The following is a 24,484-nucleotide window of genomic DNA, read 5'->3' as shown; positions in this document are numbered from 1 at the left end:
CTATGATCAGGACATGAGGTAAGCATACTAGAAGGCAAGGGAGGAAAACCATTGCTCCGGTGCTGAGCCTCAGACCTGCCATTTTTACAAGGAGTTGGATGCCATCCTTGGTGGTGACCCCACCTCCACTGCCAAGAGCCCTTTGGATACTTCATTGGGGATGGAACCGGCAGAAAGTGGACCTAACCCAGAGGACGAAATCATTGACGAAGAGGTACAGGAAGACAACCATGTGGAGCCAGGGCTGGATTAACCCATAGGCTAATAAGGCTATAGCCTTAGGCCCTTCTATTTTTAGACCCTAATGTAGGCCCTCCATTCCATACTGAAGTAATAGCTGAGTGATGGTAGCGGGACCATTGGAATTTTTTTGTCTCATTAGATATTGCTTTGTACAAATTAACCCATAAGGATTGGGAATTCAATTTATAGTGGTTGTGATTTTGTCTTTATGGGCTAAGGAAGTGGTTGTGGGCCCAAGAAATATTGGAACTTTGTACACAGTAGACCTACACTAGACAATAGAAACCATGTCGAAGAAAGGAGGATGGCAGAAATTGAAGTAGGCCTGTAGCGGGTTGGTTACCCACTCCTGCCCTCCGGGGCTTAAAAAGCGGCCTGGCAGGGCTTGAAAGCTGCAGCTCTAAAAGCTGGGCTGATTGGGGAAGTGGCCACAGCTGGGCCACACCCCAATCAGGCCACACCTGGCCCCTATAAAAGGCTGTGAGCCAGGAGCCCAGTCACTCTCCCTCTGCCTGTAGAGGGAGAAGGACCTGGCTGCAGGGAGTTAGACAAGGTGCCTAAAGTGGAGCAGGGCTGGAGAAAGGCAGAGGAGCAGGGGAGCTCCTGCCTGGAAAGCCCCAGGTTGCAGCCTAGCATTAGGCCAAGAGGTACTGGGGGCTGCAGGGGGCAGCCCAGGGGTAGGCAAAGGCAGCAGGTCCAAACCCCTTTGCTGATGCTGAGTGGCTGATACTGCAGTCTGCCACAGTGAACAGGGGCTAGATGGAGACTGGGCAGTAGCCAGTACTGAGGCAAAGTGTGGATAGTCGGGTGGGGGTTCCCCTGAGAGGGGGAGACCCAGAAAAAGGGCACCAGGGTCTTGGGAGGGACACAGGGTCCAGTAGCTGGAAGGCGGATCACCAGCCTGCAGAGGGCGCTCCAGGCTGGATTGAGCTAGTTCCCGAGAACGACCAGCAGGAGGCGCCGCAGGGGTGAGTCTGGCTTGTCTACAAGGCCAAAGAAAGATGGCAAAGACAAGATGTAGTGCTGAAAGGTACTCCTTCTCTAACTATTTTTCCTCCTATTAAGTTTGGTGGTGAAGAAGTCCAGGTGAATACCACCCCAAGTGAACCTGCTCCACCTGTGCCTGATGAAAATGAGCAGCCTCCTGTGACTTCTCTACCTGCAGTCTCACCCCACTCCTCTGAAGACTTTCCCAGTGATAGTAATATACAAATATTGTTCTCCAATGATCCAGGTGAGTGGGACATGACTTCTGAAGATCTCATTGCACATTGGACTCAGAAGGGCCAACAGAAATGCCAGAATCTAGATGCTGACTTTTCATTGACAAAGTGAGAGTACACCAATCAGAATAGTTATCTGACCAAATCAGTGTTTGAACATGAAGCCTAGTAAACAGATTGGCAACCGAGAATGGCTCATCTATTCGCCTTCTAAGAAAAAAGTGTACTGTTTTTATTGCCACCTGTTTTGTGATACCAGAAAGTGGGGAATGGTCTGCGAAGGCTTCAGTGGTTGGAAGAATACTGCGTACATTACCAAACATGCAATGAGTGAGCAGCATACATTGTTAGTTAACAGCTACCAAGCCCGAAAGAAAGTTAGTGGCAGAATTGATACCCAAATGGAAAACCAGTTTTTGGAAGCTCGTGCTTATTGGAAGGACATTCTCAGATTTGTAGTTGAAACCATAGTTTTTCTTGCTGACCATGGTCTGCCATTCTGTGGCTCAGATGAGACTGTTGGCAATTACCTTGGCATTCTAGGGCTAATTGCTAAGTTTGACCCTTTCTTAGTTCAGCACATCAATCAACACGCAAATCGTGGAAAAGGCCATACATTTATCAAAGACTATTTGTAATTAATTCATTACACCGCTGGCAAAGAATATGCTATCAGCCATTGTAGATGAGATCAAAGATATGGGATATTTTTGTGGGATATTTTTCAGTGTCCATTGATTCAACACCGGATGTGTCACATGTAGATCAGCTGACTGTCATCTTGCGTTATGTGCTACCCAGTAGACCAGTTGAATGTTTCATGACCTTCATAAACATCACTAGCCACATAGGGGAGAAACTTGCCCTTTACCTACTCGATTTCCTCACTGAAAATGGGACTGACATCAGCCTTTGTTTTGGCCAAAGCGATGACAATGCAAGTAATATGAGTGGCAAATATTCAGGGATGCAGGCAAGTATAAAAGAGTGCAATGCTTTGGTTGATTACATATCATGTGCTGCACATTCACTCAACCTTCTTGGCCAGTCTGCCATGGATTCTTGTGTTGAAGCAGTTTCTTTTTTTGGATTTGTCCAAGAATTGTACAATTTTTTCTCTGCATAAACCAGTCGTCGGATGATTCTCAGAGATTCACTACCAAAGGGATGCCCAGTGCCCAAATCACTCTCAGGGACGTGGTGGAGTGCCAATGCTGAAGCTGTGAATGCAGTTTTTCTGGGATACTCTAACATCCTTGAAGGGTTAGAGAGCAAAAATCAGCAACAGAAAAGATGCGAAGATCCTTAGTGAGGCAATGCACCCTTTGGAAACTGATATTTTGTGTGAGGTCTGGAATGATATATTTCAGCCATTCAGCGGGTGCAGTCTAAGCTTGCAAAGTGTTGAAATTAACCTTTCCACTGATGTAAACCGAATGTGGAGTCTTGGAACTGTTCTTCAACAAATGCAGGATAGTTCTGCTGAGTATGAAATTCAGGGGCTGCAAGGAATGCTAACCATGAGTATAAGTCAGCCAAAAGCCGCAAAAGACAGAAGACATGCAATGATGCAACTGCCCACTCATTCAGTGACAAGGAGGTCTTCAGAGTTAATACCATCATCACAATCATTGACAAACTGAAGAGTTTATTAGAACATTGGATCGAGGCTTACAAAAATATTGACAAAACCTTTAGTGTATTGACGACAAATTTTTCACCTAACATTTCGAGTTCGGAAGTCAGTGAAGGTGTCAGAAGTACCCAGACTATCTCCCAGTAGATTTTACTAAAGAATTTCTTCAATTTGTTGAATTCACAAAAGAGAGAAAAGCTGATGAAAGCAAATCTATTTGGATGTAGCAAGTTTTCACTGAATCCAATGTGATAGACTGTTTCCCAGTTGTTGAAACTACATTACAGCTGTATTTGTCACTAATGATCACTAACTGTAGTGGAGAACGTTCCTTCTCTCTTCTAACAAGGATCAAACGACCATGACTCGAGAGCATCTCAGTGCTTTGTCCCTCTTGAGCATTGAGAATGAAATTGTCAAGTCTCTGAATTATGATGACAACATTCATGTCTGTGCCACAGCTAAAGCTAGGGGAAAAAATTATTTGTTTGAAGAATTGAGTGTAGTGAGAATAAATGTATTAACTTTACATAAATAAACAATATGTAAATATTGTGACAAAAGTTCCTCCTCTACCTTGGTGGGTCCTGTGCTTATTGGCGGATTTGCTCTCCTCACAGATTCACCCTGTGGGTTGGGAAACAGCCCCTCTGGTAGAAGCCACAATCCAGGTCAATTCCTCCTGTGTTTGATCAGGAGTTGGGAGGTTTAGGGGGAACCCGGGCCCGCCCTCTACTCCGGTTCCAGCCCAGGGCCCTGTGGGCTGCAGCTGTCTAGAGTGCCTCCTGGTACAGTTGTGTGACAGCTACAACTCCCTGGGCTACTTCCCCATGGCCTCCTCCCAACACCTTCTTTGTCTTCACCACCGGACCTTCCTCCTGATGTCTGATAATGCTTGTACTTCTCAGTCCTCCAGCAGTATGCCTACTCACTCTCAGCCTCTTGCACGCCTCTTGCTCCCAGTTCCTCGCACGCACTTCCTCTCCTCTGGCTCCCTTTGGCCTGACTGGAGTGAGCCCTTTTATAGCATCAGAGGGGCCTTAATTAGAGTCAGGTGCTTAACAGCCTCACCTGACTCTTGGCAGGTTAATTGGAGTCAGGTGTTCTTATTAGCCTGGAGAAGCCCTTGCTCTGGTCACTCAGGGAACAGAAAACTGTTTATCCAGTGGCCAGTATATCTCCCTTCTACTATTCTGCTGTTCCCAGCTAGCCTGGGTCTATCACAATATGTATGTAGATAAATGTTTGATGACTTCATAATTTTTTTGCAATATGTAATTCACACTTAGGCCTCCAATTAGCCTTAGGCCCCTCATAACTTTAATCCAGCCCTTCGTGGAGCCCACAGTAGGGTCACCCAGTGGTGTGTCTGGTCAGGAGCTGTTCTCTGCTCCAGGGGTGTCTAGCCAGTCTCAGCAGTTGCACTCTGGCAAGCCAGACGCAGGAGAGGAAACCCCTGGTAAGTGTTTTTGCTTTGTGAAGTCCGGAGGTATATTGAGGGCATAGAAACGTACAAGGCTGGCCATGTTACTATGTGTTCAACATTTCCCCATGCAGTTACGCAGTATGGAGAAAGAGGGTGTTAATGCACATGGAGATTTCATAGGAATCCTCCTGAAAAATCTCCAGGAAACTTTCCTGGAGGGACTCGGGAATCCTCTGCTGAAGTTTCCTTGGCAGAGCTGCTTTGTCCCTTTCCTGCGCCATTCTGCAATTACTTGCACCGGGACCAAAGCAGCACACAGATGAGCAACACAGGGACCAGGGCATGTAGTAGATGCACTCTTGCTTCCCTATTTGCCCTCAGGAGTGAGATATCTGGTACAGTAACGCCCACCTATGGAAAAGGATGGAAAAATTTAAAATATTGTCCCTCGTCGACTGCACTGAATCCCTTTCATATTGATTTTCTCCCCATGTAAAATGCCCCTCGCCGCTAGGTAAAGTCACCATGCATATGCTTGTCAAGAGTGAGTGAGAAAGTAATTGGTATGTTATTAGAGGTGTATTTTACTATTCTTGAAACACTCCTTACTGCTATCTAAGTTTCCCGTGTAAGGTTTCATGAACCATGGCATTAAGGGGTACACTGGGTCTCCAGGATCACTATGGGCATTTCAACATCCCCTTCTGTAATCTTCTGGTCAGGAAAGAAAGCCCCCACTTGCAGCTTTCAGTACAGGTTGGTGTTCCTGAAGATACGTGTGTCATGCACCTTTCTGGACCACCCTGCATTGATGTCAGTAAAATGCCTGCAGTGATCCACAAGCACCTGCAACACCATGGAGAAGTGCTCCTTCCTATTGATGTACTCTGTCGCAAGGTGGTCCAGTGCCAAAATTGGAATATATGTGCCATCTATTGCCCCTCAATAGTTAGGGAAACTCATTTCTGCAAAGCCATCCACTATTTCACGCACATTGCCAAGAGTCTTGGTCCTTCACAACAGGATGTGATTAATGGCCCTGCACACTTGCATTAACACAGTCCCAACAGTCGACTTCCCGACTCCAAACTGATCTGCAACCAACCGGTAGCAGTCTGGTGTTATCCAGCTTCCACACTGCGAGTGCCATGTGTTTCTCCACCGAGAGGACAGCTCTCATTTCGGGGTCCCTGCATCGAAGGACTGGGGTGAGCTCAGCACACAGTTCCAGGAAGGTGGCTTTTCTCATCGAAAAGTTATGCTCGTCATCCCAGACCTGCACAACGATGCGATTCCAACACTCAGTGCTAGCTTTCCAAGTCCAAAAATGATGTTCCACCACGTTCAGCTGTTCTGTGAATTCCAAAAGTAATCAAAGGTTGCTCCTATCAATGTCAGACAGCACTTCATGCAACTATGAATCCCACTGAGTTCAGAACTTCACAATTAACTGTACTGCCATTCACGATGTGCTACTGCCTGCTAGAAGAGCATCAGAGAGCAGTGTGGGATCCATTCCTTCAACATGTTGCGGTGCACAACTCACTGCTGTGGCGCCTCCTGCTGGTCTCTCAGGGAATTAGCTCATCCAGCCTCCGAAGCACCCTCTGCAGGCCAATGTCACACTGCTGCTGGCCCCCGTGTCCCTCCCAGGACCTAGTGCCCCTTGTCTTTGGGGCAATACCTCCCCAGTCTCAAGGTCTCCCCACGGAGGGGAACCCCCAACCCTCTATCCCCACCTTGTCTCAGTCATGAGCTACTGCTAGTCACCATCTAGCCCCCACTCACTGGGGCAGACTGCTGTGTAAAAGCCACTCATCATAGGCAAGGGGGGTTTGGACCTGTTGCGTCTGCCTGCTCGTGGGCTGTCCCCCTGAAACCTCAGTACCTAATTGGCCTTCTACTAGACTGCAGCCTGGGGAGTTTCCAGGCCGGAGCTCCTCAGCTCCCTTGGCCTTCCCCCAGCCCTGTTCCACTCCAGGTACCTGCTCTCAGCTTCCTGCAGCCAGGTCCCTCCCTCTCAAAGCTAGAGAGAGTCTGTCTCTGGCTTCTGGCCCCAGCCCTCTTATAGGGCCAGCTGTGGCCTGATTGGGGCATGGCCCAGCTGCGGCTGCTTCCCCAATCAGCTTAGTAGCTGCTTTCTCCCAGCCACAGCCCTCCCCAGGGCTGCTTTAAGCCCTTCAGGGCAGGAGTGGGGTAACCATCCCACTACACAAGGGATGTTGAAAAGTTCCACAAACCAAAGACAGAAGCACATGGAATGCTGGGATGGAAAGAAATGCATCATGGGACACTGAACCCAGACCCATGATGCGCTGCAATCCATTCTGCCTTCCCACAAGACCTCGCGCCAGGTGGAAACCTGAACTGTGGGATAGCTACCCACAGTAGATTGCTCACAGTAGATTGCTCTCACTGTCGATGCTATTGCCCCGAGAGTGGACGCACTTCGTTGACCGAGGAAGACAGTGTGCACATGCAACAACAATTTTCTGTTAGCGCTTTTTGATCGTTCATAAAACTTGCAGCAAAAAAACCTCTGCCAGCGTAGACATGGCCTTAGTCATTAGGAGATAATGTGTCTGAGTGATGGCCCATTTGGATGGGGGGGAGTTGTCACCCCACCCTGTTTAGCTGGTGATGCAATGCAAAGCTCAATTATTTAGCTTTGCGCAATACTAGGATTTTCAATGGGAAACCATTAAAGGCAAATGCAAACAATCAAAACCACTTAGAAGGAACAAACAAGACAGTGGTTCACCCTGTCTGTGAGTAGAAGGTTGTTTTCAGTGTGACATAGAGGAGGGAGAAGCACTATGGATCCATTCACTGAAGGAACCTCTTTATAGAGAGGGGATGTTTCCACAAACTTTTAGATCCAGGTTCTTGGGAAACTGGTCAGCTTTGCAACATTTTGAACTTTGGGGGGGAAACCTACTTAGAGTGAAAAGGTAACTATTAATAAGAATAGACCCAAGTTTGCATTTTAGATTGAAACCATTAGTTTCCATCACTGTCTCTCATTTCTAGCAAAAACAACTAGAAGTCCTTGTGGCACCTTAGAGACTAACAAATTTATGCCCAAATAAATTTGTTAGTCTCTAAGGTGCCACAAGGACTCCTCGTTGTTTTTGCTGATGTAGACTAACATGGCTACCACTCTGTAACCTCTCATTTCTAGTTAAATCTTTACCCTTTCTTAAATAAACTTATTTTTGTTTTATTGTAAGTGCTCACAAGTGCTGTGTGGCTTACAGGAGCAATGGTTTAAGGTACATTGCTCCTTTGGGAGCAGCGGATCTGGGATTTCTTCAAGTAGCCAGTGTCAAGGGCTGATTATCACAGAGGAATGATTCAAAGGGATTCAGAGACTGGGTACATCTGTAGTTAACTTGGAAAGCGAAGACAGGGCTGGCATAGCACAGAGGAGAGTGCCTATGTGGATGACAGGCTGGTGGTATTAGAGGAGCTGACACCCACCCAGGCACAGGCAAGTCTCCCTCACACTGGAGGCAGGGGATAACAAGGTGACTCACAATTTTGGGTGCCCAAGAACCATCACAGCCACTCTCTTTAATATACAATGTTTGCTAGTTTGGGAATCCAGAGGCATCAGAGTCCATTTGACAGACCTAATTGGGCAGCACATCCATTAGCACCAGCCAACAGAGAGTTTAAATTACATTTTTGTATTTATTTTTATGTTGTACCATCAAGCTGCCTGCAATTATTTATTTAATTATTTTTAAAGCTAAAGCTAAAATTAATGTAAATTACATCAAGATTAAAAAATGGAGTCGATTCTCTCTCCTGAATTTTACCATTTGTGGCTACATAGTTTCAATATGTTCCTTAGCTTAAGTAACTCTTACAAAAAACGTTGGAACCTACCTTTAATTATTATTGTTCATCTATCAGTATCCATCAGCATTTACGTACTGAACATTTGTATACAGTATTATAGATGTACATGGTGCTTTATGTAGTAAAAATATGAGGGTAAAATTCTGGCTCCACTGAAGTCAATGGAAAAACTCCCACTGACTTCAATGGACCCAGGCTTCCACCCATGGACCCTGCCCTAGCTTACAATTTAGGGGGCTGATTCTGCAAATGCTTACTATTGAGCAGCATAGTACCATGAACAGTCTCACTAGATGCTCTAGTCAAGACAGTGTTTTCAAGTTCAGATCATACATTAGAGAAAACATTATATGACACAGGAAGATTCCAGGAAAGTGAGAAGAGAGAAACATGCAGAATAAAGGTTACTTATTTTCACGAGACACATTCTGTTAATTCTTTTTTAAATGGTTATAGTATTCATTTAGAAGACATGAGAGAGAAAAATTACAGCCTATTTAAAGAATGTAGAAAGTTGAAATGTTGGGAGGTTGGGTGGGTTTCAGAATCTGAGTCACAACTTCAAGATGTTGTCTATACCAAGCCCCACTTTCCCAAGTCTGTCATCCCTGGCTGTGAGACTTGCTCCAAAATACTGTTGTAGACATACCTGGTGAGGTCCCTGTTCAGGAAAACATCCCTAATTGAGGAAAGCACTTAGCATATGTTTAACTATAAGTATGTGCTTAGGTCCCATTGTTAACATGCTTAAGTGCCTACCTGTATCAGGGCACATAAGGAAGCAAGGGATACCTGCGGCCAAAGACAGAATAACATTTAAATGTGGTGCAACTGATGAAAAAATAGCCTCAAATCTGTAGATATGTTTCCATGGCAATTGTGGGACAGATCAGTTAAATTCTTCCGTGCTCTCATAATCCATTACTGCCTGTGGTGAAGGAGGGTGAGGGAACCAGGACTGCTCTCTGAAACTGAAAATTCATTTTTCCTGAAGAGATTTGTGCTTCAGCATGCCTCTCTTGTTTTATAGGTAGGAATCCTTCTGAGCATACGTAGGCTGTGATTACAATATGAGTGTATATTCCACTTATCAGAAATATATGAAAACTTCACTGAGGGTGCAGACATCTTTGGGCCCAATTCCTTATAATCCCTAAAAATGACCACACAGTGGGGAAAACTTTAAAAGTTTGTGCAGTTTCTAGCAGTATTTATTATTACATCTCTCACAAATGGCTACTATCTGTCTGAGCACATTTCTAAAATCTTTGTAGCCATATACACATATTTCTGATCAAATACAATTTTCAAACAGTTGATGAAATATAGTGTACCACAAAAAACTCACTTTTTTTTTTTTTTTTTTTTTTGCATGCAAAAGTGGCAATATGAATAGCACAAGATTGGAGGGATTGGGAACTTGTCAGCTAAATTCTGCTTTCCCTGCAGTCTACATCTACAAAGAGGGCTGTTCATTAAGTTTAGCTACCTCTTTGGGTACTTAATGAAACCCTGTTTGAAACAGTTTTATTTCTACTACTATTCAAAGAAGAGAGAATTAAGCCCTAACGGCAGGCCTACACTTAAAATGCTACTGCTGCAGCACAGCTGCACCACTACAGTGCTTCAGCAAAGACGCTACTACACTGACAGAAGAGCTGCTCCAGTCGGTTTAGTTAATCCACCTCCTCGAGAGGCAGTAGCTATGTCAACAGGAGAAGCTCTCCTATCAACATAACACTGTCTACACCAGGGATTAGTCGATATAACTGTATCACTCAGGGATGTAGATTTTTCACACCCGACTGATATAGTTATACTGATGTAAATGTATAGTGTAGACTTGCCCTAAGTCTACTCTGGATAAAAGTATCTAATCATATGTCAAGTGTTAGCTATTAACACTGACATCTTGGTTCCAATGTTCGACTTCACTGGCGTGTCAGAACCAATCTGAGAGCTACAAACCCTTAGCTCTCTTGGAGTGCTGTTGCCTTATGACTTCTCAAAGCAGGCTGGAGAGCAGCTCTATCTTGGCTGCCTCTCCAAACTCTCCTCCTCCTCCTTTCTTGCACTCTCCTACCGAGCAGCTACAAAAATATTCAATATCAAGATGACAGTGTGTTACAACTGAAGACCATTCACAACTGTTTTATTCCTTTCAGCTGCAGAGGGTGCAACTGACTGGGAGTGGCCACAAAGGTATTTGTAACTCTGGCTAGTAGCCTTCCTCAGGCCAGTGTGCGCTGGGGATGTTTTCCCAAGTGCTGGCTAGAATGAATGATTTTTCGTCAGCTGTTAAGAAACAAAATACTGAATTTGTGGAAATCAAATTTAAAAGCAAACACAGACCATTGGAAATGAGCGTCAACTATTTAAAATGAGTGACTAGGACATAGACAGTATGGGAGCAGCATAATAAATTCCACGAGACATGGTTCCTCTACATGGAACACTTGCACTTCGAAGACTAGAATTGTATGACAATAGGAACAGAGATAAAGGAACAGATATTTTACAAAACAGCTGTTGCTCTATTGATCCTATCAACACTTTCTGAAGCATGCCGTTATTCGTAACTGGACACATCCCAGCTACCAGGAATGGTGGGTTATGAATGAAGCAGGACATCTGTCTCATAGCCAGGGATGTGTCCCAATACGGATACCACCCTTTATTGGTATAAAAGATTCCTGTTATTCAAAATGTTTGCGTGACTGATATACTGACTCCGCCTTGCATTATGGCTTGATGAACAGTGAAAACTGTTTGTTATATTTTATTTAATATGAACTAATAAAATTATAATCAAATGAAAAAAAGTTATACCACGATAATTTCAGCACTGTGGAATTACTATAGGATTTCTGATGTAGGTTTTGTCATATCCTCTTTGTTATTTTTGTCTGATAGAGAGTTTTTATTTCCAAGATTGTCCATATTTCTGTTTCTAGTGAACTTTGGGTTTTACATATATATTTGAAGATGGTCTGGATAAATTTCAAGCCCGATTTGTTCATCAAACTTCGTTGTTTGCCAACCATGTTATCAGTATGGCCCGATGTTGCAGTATGATCTGCGTGGGTGGACCCTTGCACCCCTGCAGAGCTTCAGTGACTCTAACAGTTACAGAACTCCATACATACAAGAATCCACCCAGATCAGACTACAGGACTCAAGGATGTAAATTAATTTTTTTTAAGTATCTGAATAGATATAACAACGTAACTGGATAAAGACTTCAGTGGCTTCTTTGAGCAGATATATAATTCCTTTTTTGAATATCAAATTATGCTTTTCTGCAAAATGCAGATTGTCTTCTGTATACTAGATTTTAACTGTAAGAGCAAACCCACTTTTCTTTATTCCTCACTATTTATTCTTTATTAAAGCGGCAGCGCTTTAACGTTGGCTGTGTACAAATATCTCTAGACTAATAAATATGTTAGTACAAGCACTGATTCTGTTTTAATTATACTGATGTATTTTAGAACTGAAAAAAATATGCTATGTTTTAATATGGTTTCATTTACTGAAGCGGTCTTATCTGAGGAATGATTCCACAAGGTGTATATCAGGGGTTCTCAAACTGGTGGTTGGGATCCCTCAGGGGGTCACAAGGTTATTAAATGGGGGTTGTGAGCTGTCAGCCTCCACCCCAAACCCTGCTTTGCCTCCAGCATTTATAATGGTGTTAAATATATAAAAAAGTATTTCTAATTTATATGGGGGAGGGGGGTCACACTCAGAGGCTTGCTATGTGAAAGGGGTTACCGGTACAAAAGTTTGAGAACCACTGGTGTATATAAAGAAAAGTTTTCTGAACTTAGATGCAGCATATCACCAGCAGTTTCAGATTTTAAATATGTTAATACATAATGTAGGGCACATTTCATGTTGTAAGTGCCTCACATAGTAGGTGTTATGCATGGGAAAAACAGTGAAGCTGAGTGACTTTGGCACTCATACTGCAAATGTAAGGACATTCTTATACTATAGGAGTTACCCCTGCTGTGGATATCGCTTGCAGATCACATAGTTTATTTCCTTCTGGGTTAACTTCATTTTGTGCATATTTATATCTCACATCACATCCTTTACCCTCACATCACAGGGTCTCTGCATTCATATAGTATTCTAAGGCACCCTTTTTCCTCCTTAAACTACCTTGCCACCAGGCCTGTCCTGCAGCCACCTTTCTTCCTGAATGGGTCTCTCTTCAGTGGCTGTCCATTCCACTCCACCAAAGAAAAGGATCACTGCTGATGGATAGAGAACTCCCTTCTCTCTCCTCCACATAATCCTGACAGGCTGAGCACTCTGCCCTTCTAAGAGTCCCCACATAATTCCATTCCCCATTTAATGAAAGAATGAATAACTAATGCCCCTCCGGTTCGGTCCTTCTCCCTCTCTTCTCAGAGACTCAGGGACACTTCAGACTGTTGCCCTTTATTTATGTACAAGTCCCCACCACCAGTTTCCAACTATATACAGGCTTTTTACAACAGTTTGGCCTACCACAGGCCTGGCCAGCAAAAGACTAGGCAACTCCCACCTCTCTCTGAGCCTGACCTTCCCCTCCTGCCCTCACTTCCTCCCAGCCTTATAGCTCCTGCAAACAAAGCTGGCAGGTGTGGCCAGTTACCAGGCAAGCATCAGGCTATCTACCCAGCCCCAACCCAATCCCCCTGATTGGGGCTGGAGTAGCAGGAACTGATTAAGGCCTCTCTAGCAGCACCCTGCCACAATAACCAAGAAGAAAAAGTAGCAGAACAATCAGGAGAAAACTTCCCTACCCAGTCATAGATTCACTACTGTCCTGAGAGAGGAAGGAGATGATGCTCTTTGTAAAATAAAAGAGCATCAGGACTCATCTGACTACTGGATGCTGACTTGTGTGGTGAGGAAGTAACACTCCAGCAACATGACCAAGGAGTGATGTCAACATGCCTACAGACTCTCAAGTCAGGCTGGAGTAGCTCCAGTCTTTTCTCTGAGAGGTCTCATAGTAATATTTGCTTTCTCAACTGCCCTGAGGGCTCTTTTCTGTGATGTATTGCAGGGTTCTATTCTGTCACTCATCCTGTTCAGTTGTGTACATAGGGCCAGTTGGGGAGATAGAAAGAAGGTGTGGGTTACAGTGACATCAGAATGCTGATGACCTTCAGCTCTACATCTCTGTTTGATTGGTTCAAGTTTGTGCAATTGATTTGCTTTCCTAATGTCTAGCCAAGCTTGGGGCTTGGAAGACAGCTAGTTAGCTGAAGCTTGGTCCAGAAAGGAAAATTGGTAGGTTGTCAAAAACCAACAAAGGAAGTGACAGAAGTGATATGTCACTGCACTGAAGATTTTCCAGCCTTTTGTTACTGAAGTTCATACTTGGGGATTCTGTTAGATCCTTGGCTTTTCTGAATACACAGACAGCAGAGGTGGCCAAGAATGCTTTTTTCCATCTGTTCTTGGCAAAAAAGTTACGAATGTGTCTTTTGAATGTGATCTCTCACACTCGTATGTCTTTGTCACTTCCAGCCTACATTACTGCCTTGCACTCTGTTGGAGTCTACACCTGACGAAGGTGAAATTTTAGCTGGTGCCAAAAGTGGCTGCCCAATTACATAGCAGTATTCCTTGCAGTGAGTCTATGCTCCAAAAACTGCAGACTTTCATTATACTTCCTGTTGCAATCCAAGATGCATGTTTGGATCTATAACTTCCTTCCTGCTTTGGGTTTTATCTTAGAAACTGCCACTCTTCCCATGTTTTAACTGGAAGCTGAGATCAACCAAGATGTTGAGCTGGCAGTCCCAAGATTTGTTCAGCTGGGGACAGGGAGTTTCTCAGCAAAGGGCACTTTACTCCCTTGATCTGACATAACCTGAAATTATTTGCATTCAGGACATGTCGGAAAGTCTACCTATTACTCAGGCATTTTGTAGGTAGATGAATGGGTGGGCAGGCGAACATCAGTTCAGGTGGGATAGGGGCTGTTTTAGCTTTGACACTGCCTCAGGATGAATTATTTGATAAAATGCATTTTAAATTGTTCATGGATTTAGAGTTTCCTGATAGGCGCACTGTATAAGTCTAAACAAATAGCCCTACAATATGAGCATTTTGCAAAACACAGAGTTCAGTTTGTTTAATATTATCTATCTAAAAACTGGAAGGCTGTAGCTTACTCAGAAAAATATATGGCGATTGTGAGCTGATTTGGTATCTAATACACACCTGAATTTTCTCCAAAAGTCAGGAAAAAGTAACATATTTCTTATATTATAAAACATACATTGCTTTTTGGACATGGGAATACACTAGAGAATGATCAGTAAATCAAACAATGAATAGGAGAACAGTATAGAGTTTCTTCTAAATAAATAATATTGAATCTGAATCTCTAAACACAGTGTTCCAAGGAAGAGAAAACATCTGTATTACATGAACCATTTCAAAACTTTGAAATATTATAGGTCATTTATCAAGGGATTCAGACCAAAAATATGTTCTGAATTTATATTTGGAAGGGTTGGGTCAAGGACATCTTCTAGGTTTTATCAGTAGGATATTTTAAAACATTTCACTCCACTGCTGAGAAATTAAAATAAATTATTTTAACAACAGATACTGTTTTTGAGCATCATAAAATCCCCCCTCATATTCTGCACTCCTACTGGTGGCTTTGCAACAGCCATTAACTAACAAATATCCCCAGAAGGACACCAAGATGGATTTAATATCGGTTGCTATACAAATTGTTGTTGAATGAAAACAGGCATGTTAATGCCAGCTCCATTTAGTGTGCAAAACCAAAACCAAAATCATTTGTCAAATGGAAGTAACAGAGAACCTGATCTTGCAAGTACCTGCACATATTTAACTTTATGCTCCATTGATCTCAGTGGGATGATTCATGGGTGGAGAGGTAAGCAAACGTGTTTGCAGGATCAGGTCCAAAGTTGGTACATTAAAATATTTGTATCCTTCTGGGTATCACAAACAACTTTTTCTTTTCCGTTCAGATTTAAACCTATAATGTAGAGAGTTGTAAAGGTAACAATTATAGATTTAACGTCAAGTTCAAAAGAAAAAAAAGTGCTAAAAAATCCTCCTATTGGTAAACAGCCTGTTTTTCTGTATGGGTTGATGCCTTGACCTCCACGATATCCTCCATCAGCTTATACCCAGAATTTTTCAAATTAAAGGTAAACTCTAAAGACTAAAAAAAAGATGGACACTACTGCTACTAGCTTAAATGGTTCATTTTGTAATTTGGATACAAATGGAACAGAATCTCCCAAGTTCTCACTTCTCTGCTCCACAAACACAACAACCCTCACACACAAAACCTCTGTAGTCTCACATCACTTCTCCACATCTATTCAGCAGCAGAGGGCTGAAGTGAAGTCTCGCATCACCAAGACTTTGTTGCCTTCATAAAATCTTCTATAGCAGTGGTTCTCAAACTTTTTTTTTCGCGGACCCCTTGAAAATTGCTGAGACCCTCGGCGGATCACTTAATGATCTTTTCAAATGTTGTTTGTACCGTTAGCTAACTATTGTAAAGCACTTTGGATAAAAGCACTATATAAAAAAACCTTAAAAATAAATAATGTTTTTTTGTTCTACAAATAAAAGCACACAATTCATATTTTAATATAAATAGTCTTACCTTTCTAATGCAACGGATGTGCGCTCTCTCCCCTGTGGCAGCAGCCCTTAAGCTGGGGCTGGGAAGGACGGCCGTCTCTCCCCGGCAACCGCAGCCCTGGAGCTGGGGAAAGTTGCCTCTTTCTCTGGCCACTGCAGCTCTGCACATCCCAAATTCCCCCCCCAGCCCTGCTTCTCACCCCACTGTCCCTTCCTATCAACCTCCACTTTCCCCCAAGGTTACCACTTCACCTTACCTCCATGGTCCAGGCACCTAATTTGTCGAGCCATGCCTGCATGGCTCCACTAATTAGGAAGGTGGCCTTTAATTCTCTTGTGTGCGGCCGCCCAGGCGTGCATCCTAGAGGGAACTATCCGCAGACCACCTGAATGGAGCTCACGGACCACAATTTGAAAACCTCTCTTCTATAGTACATTTAATAGTGTACTGTTGTTTCAAAGCCACCAACATGCACAAAGATCTGGAGTACATAAAAGAAGACAGTATCCCAGCATCCAGAGATTTATGATCTGGGGCTGTGTCTTGAAAATGCTTAAACATCTACTGATATGAGTAGCTCCACCTGTGATGACATTCCAGTTAAATTCAGTAAGACAACTCACATATTTGCAGGACTGTTCCCTAGGTGACTGATCCTACAACCCTTACTCATGTGAGCAGTCCCACTGAAGTCAATAGGAATGCTCCAATAAGGATTACTCATGTGGGTAAGGCATTCTAGAATATCGATAGTAGTTACTTCCAAATGTGCTGATGCACTGTTGTGGTACAGTAGTGGATAGAGTAAGCATACCATGATGAAAGTTCAAAGAATTATTGCAAGGATTTTTGACATAATATATCATACCAAGACATATTCTTCTATCATTCTGAATATGCCGTCAAGTGAAATGATTACAGCTGAATAAGCCACATATATTCAGCATCATGTATGATCTTTCATTTTACTAGCTACTTGACATATTCTATCACATGGCTTCACAAATGAAAAAAATAATTGCAATAGTTCTATTGTCAATAATAGACAAATACTTTTCATAAGAATTCCATATTAATTGCTTAACTACTGCAGAAGATACTTTCTAAGAAAAACATTATACACAGAAAATTGGATATAATTTTAACTCTGATGACATTCCAGAATCTATAAATCATTTACATCTTGAGGGTGAAAAAAGCAAATTGAAGAAGACTGAGTACTAGCAGATTAATCCAATATTGCAGCAGTGTCCCGAGCATAAAATGCAGCAGCAGCACTGTTAATGTTGGCGTGCAGTGCTGATAGATTACCTGTTATATACTGCCTACTCTAGATATTATTGGCTAGGTGCTATTAAAACCTAAGATAGATAAGACAAATATTAGTAATATTCACCTCTGTCCTGTTCCGACATCATCTTATTTTGGAAACCAGCACTGCAACTCTATTCATATTTTATAACAATTGTATTTATAGTAGAACCAGGAAAGGACTACCCACTATATCTTTCCCATTAATGTCTTTTGGAACTTTTTCTTAAATAACTGCAGCTATGGTACTCTGAGCCCCCTTACTTTATAGCTATTCCACTGAGTAACTGCTGTTACCAGAAGTCCATTCAAATGCAGGAAGGCCCCTTAAGATACTCAGTGTCACTTCAGCTCTGTGGCAGGGTTGTCCAAAGAAGAGGGAGTTGTTGGGGCACAGTGGTGGTGGGTCCAGTGCATGTTTCTGCAGAGGAACCACTGGGGTGGCTTGGAGTAGGGGGCCTCTGGATCTATACATGTCTATATTCAGTGGCTGGGAAACCTCAGAGGGGCTGTGTTGCTGGTCCAGCTACCCCTGGCTGTGAAGAGTGGTTGATTTCTACCCCCCTCAATCCCCACTAATTCCTAGTACAGATACCACTTGCTCAGGCTTTGTTCTAGGAGCCTTGTGATGAACTCTTCCTTAATATCTAGCCTAAACTGTTCCTCCAATAGCTTTAAGTTATCACTCCTTGATTTCCCTTCTGAGACCTTAAATTACTCATTTCCTTCATATATAGTGATTCTTAAGCCTTTTATGGATTGAGATCACATCCCCAGAGGCTGCTCTCTTCTAGAGTCTTTAATGTCAAGTGAGCACATGGAAGAGTTCAAGATTACTATCCCAAAGGGCACATGCAACACAAAGGGCATATACAGCTGAAGAACGCTAGCCAAGTGAAGGACAGATTACTCTGAGAAACTGGGGGGAAAAAAATCACCCAGCTATGATGGACACTTGGTAACTGCATGAGTCCATCATCTCCTAAGTGTTCAGTCAGAATGCTTTGTGAATGTTCCAAATGTAGTAAAAAAGTCTACGTGATGTACAAACATTAACTGAACAGCACTTTGAACATATAAAATGCTAGCTGCTAATGGCAGAACACAATTACTTTAGGGGTGCAGTGAGTGAAATGAATTGACCATAAATTATAAAAGGAGGCTTAAGGCTAAAATGCCTGAGGGACAGAGGCTAGTGGGTGTGTAAGTCTAAAGTACAGTCTGCTTCATCTAGACAGGAAACCAAGGTGTTTCACAGATTAGTTTTAAAACTGAACTCAGATAGTGTTGGTGCTGTGTTCTAAGTGTCAATACCATCATTTTCAATGACAAGGATTGGCTATTCCAAGCCGTTAGCCTCCCTTGCTCCCACTCTCCCTCCTGGAAAAGCACTTGCTCTTTTCAAGCAAACTGCTCCTTTCAGATTAAAAGCATGGTCTGATCTCCCACATCCTCAAATGTTTTGCCACTTGCCCCACTCTCCCTCTCTTTCTAATATGTCTCCATCTCCTCCCTTCCTTCCCCTCTAAACCCTTGGAACATGCCATTTGTAGCCATTACATTGGTCCTCCATCTTGGGCCCCTTCCAGTCTGGCTTCAACCCCTTCACTCTATCAACCTCTCTCTCACCCAAGTCTCTACAACTTCTTCCTGGCTACATTTAAGGCCCCGGCCTCCACCTGTTCTCCTTGACCTTTCTGTCACTTTAGGCACTGTTGATCATGCTCTCCTTGAACCTTGGCCACTGTCCTTTCCTGGTTCTCCTATTACCTCTCCAATCACTCTTTCAACATTTCTTTTGTGGTTTCTCCCCTCCCAGCAGGAGCCCCACAGAGCTTTGTCCTTGACTGTATGCACCCTCTCTTTAGGGGATATCTTCAATTAACATCTGTATCTCAGTGACTCACAAATTACCCTCTCCACTAATGACCTGTCTTCCCTTCCTACATCTAATGTCACAATTTAGCCTCTCTCTCTGTGAGAGCTTTTCCTAGCAATCCAGCCATCAACTTGAATTTAACATCGTTAAAACTGAATCTGAGATTTCATCTGAACCCCTTTCCACTGCTTACTATTCTCTCTGAGGGTATGGCTACACTTGCGCGGCAGCGCTTTGAAGTTTCAAGTGTGGTCGCAGCGCCAGCGCTGGGAGAGAGCTCTCCCAGTGCTGCACGTACTCCACATCCTCTACGGGTGAAGCTTGCAGCGCTAGGAGCCGCGCTCCTAGCGCTGCGGCACTGTTTACACTGACGCTTTACAGCGCTGTATCTTACAGCACTCAGGGGGTGTTTTTTTCACACCCCTGAGCACGAAAGTTGCAGCGCTGTAAAGCGCCAGAGTAGCCATGGCCCCACTGTTGACAATATTATTATCCTTCCTGTCCATCTAGCATGTATTTTGGGAGTCATCTTTGACTCCTCCCTCACCTCCCGTCTTAATTACTGCAGCCTCATCCTCTTCCACTTCCCTGACAAATCACCTTCCTCCAATCCACAGCAAACACAGCTGTTACAATCACTTTCCTCTTCCACTACATTGACGGTATCACCTCCTAACTTCTCATTTTCTCTGAATCACCCTCTGGTTTCCCTCTTCCACTGACTATATCCAATTCAAGCTTTTCCTTTTAGGTAAAATTTTCAAGAAGCACCTAAATGACATTTTCAAAAGTGACTTAGGGCTTGTTTACACTTGAAACCCTACGGTGCTGCCAGTGCGCATGGCAGCTGCGCCACTGTAGTGCTTCAGTGTAGACACATACTACAGCAACGGGAAGCGTTCTCCCAGTAGCTAGGTTGACATAATGCTACACAGGCACAAACTTTCCTTGGCGCCAGTGGGTGCTCGCGCCCTAGCCCTGCCCTCACTCCGCCTCCTCCCTGCCCCTATTGGATCCCTCCCCAAATCCCCACCCCGGCCCTGCCTCTTCCCTGAGTGTGCTGTGTTCCACCTCCTCCCCCCTCCCTCCCAGCACTTGCCATGCAAAACAGCTGTTTTGAGGCGCAAGCACTGGGAGGGACAGACACAGGACTCTTCAGCATGCTCAGGGGAAGAGGCGGAGGTGAGCTGGGGCCTAGGGGGCAGGTCGGGGAGCTGCCGGTGGGTGCAGAGCACCCACCAATTTCTTCCCGTGGATGTTCCAGCCCTGGAGCACCCACAGAGTCGGTGCCTATGACTGTCTATACCAGAGGTTAGGTCAGCTTAACCACATCAATCAGGCATGTAGATTTTTCACACTCCTGAGAGACGTAGCTAGGACAAATTAACTTTTGAGTGTAGACCTGATCTCAGGCATTTAGGAGCCTAAATCTCATTGAAAATCAGTAGGACTAAGGCTCTTAAGTTTTTTTTAGGCATTTTTGAAAATGTTACCCTAAAGGCTTGGCTATACTTACATTTTATACTGCTCTAAATTGCTGGCTCAGGGGTGTGAAAAATCACTCCCCTGAGCGCAAGTTTGAGCACTTTAAAGTGCTAGAGTGGACAGGCTCCAAGCACTGGGAGCTGTTTTCTTTGTGGAGGTGGATTACCAGGAGTGCTGGGAGAGCTCACGCGTGACCACACTCGCACTTCAAAGCGCTCCCTCAGCAGCACTTTGAAGTTTCTAGTGTAGACATAACCTTAATCTTCATGGCTCTTTACAATTCTACTTCTACCTATTCACTCTTCTTATTGCTTTCCCCATCCCGTATGTCCACCAATAATGCCAGTCTTGACTGCTGCTCCTCACAAAACCATTTTACACTCTTCTAAATCACCCTGAGTTAATCCTCAAAGCTACTCACATATCCCTCCACTCCAACAAGCCTTCCATTGTTGGAGACAGGCATGTTCACAGCATAGGTTACAATGCTTATATCTGAATATTTATTGATTTGTTTGTATTACAGTAGTGCCCCAAATGTGCTAGGCTTCGCATAGACACACAGAAAAATCCTATCCCTCATAGCTTACAATCTTCAGGATAGCCACAAACAATGAAGTAGCCACAAAGGAGGCAAAGACAAGTGTTACAAATGTATGATCACGCAGACAGAAGAAGCTATAGTCACTTTTTGATGCCTCCTCCCTGATGGCACATACACACAACTCCCATCATCAGATTTTGCATGCTGACCCACTGATGGCTTTGCTCTTTATCAGGACTTTTGGTAATACATGGCTAAAAATCTCTGTTACAGCTAAATTACTGATGATATGCAAAGACATATCTACCTTGGCAGATTATGGGCATAGTGGAGGCCGGGGGGCACTGGGTCAGGCAGTGTACATGATGGTGTGTACGCATTTTGTTGTGCAAGCTACAGACTTGAGGGGATATGCTAATGACTAAACTCACATTTTCATGCTTCATGTGTTTCAGGAGGCGCAGTTCCCGGTAGGCTCGTTTGGCAAAGAGTTCGGACTGAAATGGGCGGTACAGTTTCTTGATAGCCACTTTGGTGCCATTTCTTCCATCGATAGCTGAGCTTTAACAGAACAAGAAAGTGAGGACTGGAGTGATGCTGCAAGTCCTGCCACCCAAGATGCACTGAACAATAGGTTAGAGGACTCCTAGTGTGTGGCTGTGCTCTGCCATGGGACTAAGGCAAAGTCACATAACCTCTCGGTGCCTTTGTTTATCCTACGGTAAAGCGGGGATAATAACTCCCTAAGTATCTTACCAGGCTATTGAGACTCTAGCATGCTCCCAGACCCTTTGATGAAAAGAAGCTAGTATTAGAAAACTGTAAATGGGAATAGGAAGGAAAAAAGAGAGATGTCTTAATTCCACTATATTTTATCGGACTAAGAAAGGATTTTTGGTAAAGGTAGAAAGAAGGGAAATTAAGAACTGGCTACGAAATAGACAATTGCCCTTAGCCAAGTCAGATGAGCCACAGCAAAGGTCTATAAAGTAATGGATGGCACGGAGGTCAATCAGCCCTCATACTGTAATAAACAGTGGAACATTTTTATGAAGTAGAAATGCAAAAGGATAATAGGGATATGCAATTTTATAGGATGCTGTAACTGTGGAACTCACTGCCACAGGAGACCACAGAGGACAAGACTTTAGGGTGGGTGGGAAAGTGCTTGGGCATTTCTATGTATGGGAACATGCAAAGTTACCGTAGACATAGGGTGACCAGATGTCCCGATTTTTGGTTCTTTTTCTTATGTAAGGTCCTATTACCCCCCATCCCCCTCCTGATTTTTCACATTTGCTGTCTGGTCACCCTACCTAGACAGGAGAAGAAAAACAGAAGGGACATAAACCCTCATGCTTCAGGGCATAAACTCGCTGCCCCTGGCACTTGAGGAAGAGATTCCCCCTAGGGGCAGATTACTGTAGAACTGTCCGGTCTGGGCTTTTCTTGCAACTTCGTGGCAGCAAGCGCCCGGCTAGCAGGGCAAATGGGCGGTGAGTCCCGGGCAGAGCAGGAAACGGGGCGGGCCGCACCTGGGCTGGGAAGAGCCAGCACCTTCCCCCCGCACAGGACCTGGCCGGGCCGGGCCGGGCCGGGGCGATGTCACAAACTGCTGCCCGTCCGAACTGGCTGCGATTACACCGGCACCGGGGGGAGCGAGGGCCGGGCCGGCGCAGCCAAAACAAAAAGTTGGAAGGAATTAAAGCGAAAGTGGCCGCGGAACCGGCCGGTGTCCCCGCGAGCCAGGGAGCCGAGCCGCGCCGCCTCCCCCGTGAGCCGCCGGCCGCGCCAGGGCGGGCCAAGTCCCTGGCTGTGAAGGGGGCCGCCAGGTCGGCCCCCGCGGCCGGGGCGCGCAGGCAGTGGGCAGCCCGACTCCAGCCGGGGCGCCCCGCCCGGCCAGGGGGTGTCTTGGGGAGGGGAGACCCGCCTCACTCACCAGACAGCGCCGTAGGCTCCGGAGCCCACCGGCTGCAGGTCCCGGTAGCGCTCCCGCACCTCCCATAAGGTTTTCGTGATTTCCTGCCGGTAAAAGCCTTTCTTGGTGGAGGACATGGTGACTCAGCCCCCTGTCGGCGCCTTCCAACAAAGAGCCCTGAGGAGCGGAGAGGGGAGCTGCGGCGGCTGGGCTGCTGCGAGGGGCTGGGCTTGGAAGCGCTCTCGGTGTGTGTGTGTGGGTCCCTCTCTTAGCGGAGATTGAATGTGGCTCCTGCTTTGTTCCCCCCCCCCCCCCGCATGCCCTCTCAAAGGAGGAGGAGGTCCTGCTGGAGCCACTGTGAATGAATCCCCTTCCCTCCCCCCCGCATCTGGGGGCTGCCTGCTTAGTGACAGATAAATAACTCTCCTGTGTGTGGCTGCTGCCTGGTGGCAAGGCTGGGCCCAGGGGCTAGGGAGGAGCTGCTGGCCGTTCTCAAACCAACTAGAAACTGGCCTTTTTGTTTGAGATCACGTGGTGAGATATCCCTACACACACACCCCTCCCCTTCCAAAAAGCCACTTCTAGCCTGTTTCTGGGAAATCTGCTGTATTTGAAGGCAACCTTCTAGCTAGGTGAGATTTCCTCCCTGAAAAGTTCTTATTAAAAAAAAGTGTGTGGGGGGAGGAGATATCTGAATCGCACACTCTTGTTTAAATAGAGTGTGTTTGGACATGCAAGGAAGAAGGCAAGGTTTGCACTCTGCATTACAGACAAGGTCCCTGCCAAGAGGGGCTTATAAGGCACCAGCCAATCCTGCAAACTGGTACCTACCTGCTAATCCATTTAGTTTCCTGTATGGCGCCCACAGGTTTGTCCCAGTGAGCAGTTTGATCCTAGATAAACATTGCACAGACATAAGTAGAGGAGAGTAACCAAAAGCAAGGTGGGTTTGCAGTAAAATTGGTATATATTTTAGTTCTATAACTTTTGTAAATTCCGTAACTTGGCTGATGACAATTGCTAACAAAAAGAGACTGGAAGCTGCCCACCACTATCTTCTGCCAGTTCTTCCTTGACTTTTCTCGCTTTCTCTTTCTTCCTGCAGGTAACCATTTCAATGCTTTCTTAGCATGTCTCCCATCTTCCATACGGTGTCATGTCTCAACCACCAGTGTCTTCTTTTCTTTGCTGATATTTTCTAGCATGTCCTGCTCTGTCAGCTCCCTTACTCTCTCATTTGTTATTTTGTCTTCCCATAAAATGTGTAGTGTCTTCCTTCGCCATCTGTGGTGGGCAGCTTCCAGTCTCTT

At 44.7% G+C, this 24,484-nt stretch overlaps 1 protein-coding gene across 1 annotated transcript in view; it reads right to left on the bottom strand.

Annotated features, from left to right (window-relative positions):
- Nucleotides 1-23,583, bottom strand: part of MAPK12 (mitogen-activated protein kinase 12) — an 86,752-nt gene extending 63,169 nt beyond the window's left edge. The window contains exons 1-2 of the mRNA XM_030549193.1: nucleotides 23,196-23,583; nucleotides 21,688-21,817 (exon numbers count right to left, since the gene is read on the bottom strand). Of these exons, the coding sequence (XP_030405053.1) occupies nucleotides 21,688-21,817; nucleotides 23,196-23,311 (246 nt within the window). The 5' untranslated portion in view covers nucleotides 23,312-23,583. The remainder of the gene's footprint in view (nucleotides 1-21,687; nucleotides 21,818-23,195) is intronic.
- Between the last annotated feature and the right edge of the window lie 901 nt (nucleotides 23,584-24,484).

This window comes from Gopherus evgoodei, chromosome 1, assembly GCF_007399415.2.
Source record: "Gopherus evgoodei ecotype Sinaloan lineage chromosome 1, rGopEvg1_v1.p, whole genome shotgun sequence".
In the NCBI taxonomy this organism is placed as follows: domain Eukaryota; kingdom Metazoa; phylum Chordata; order Testudines; family Testudinidae; genus Gopherus; species Gopherus evgoodei.
This window is presented reverse-complemented; position numbering and strand designations above follow the sequence as displayed.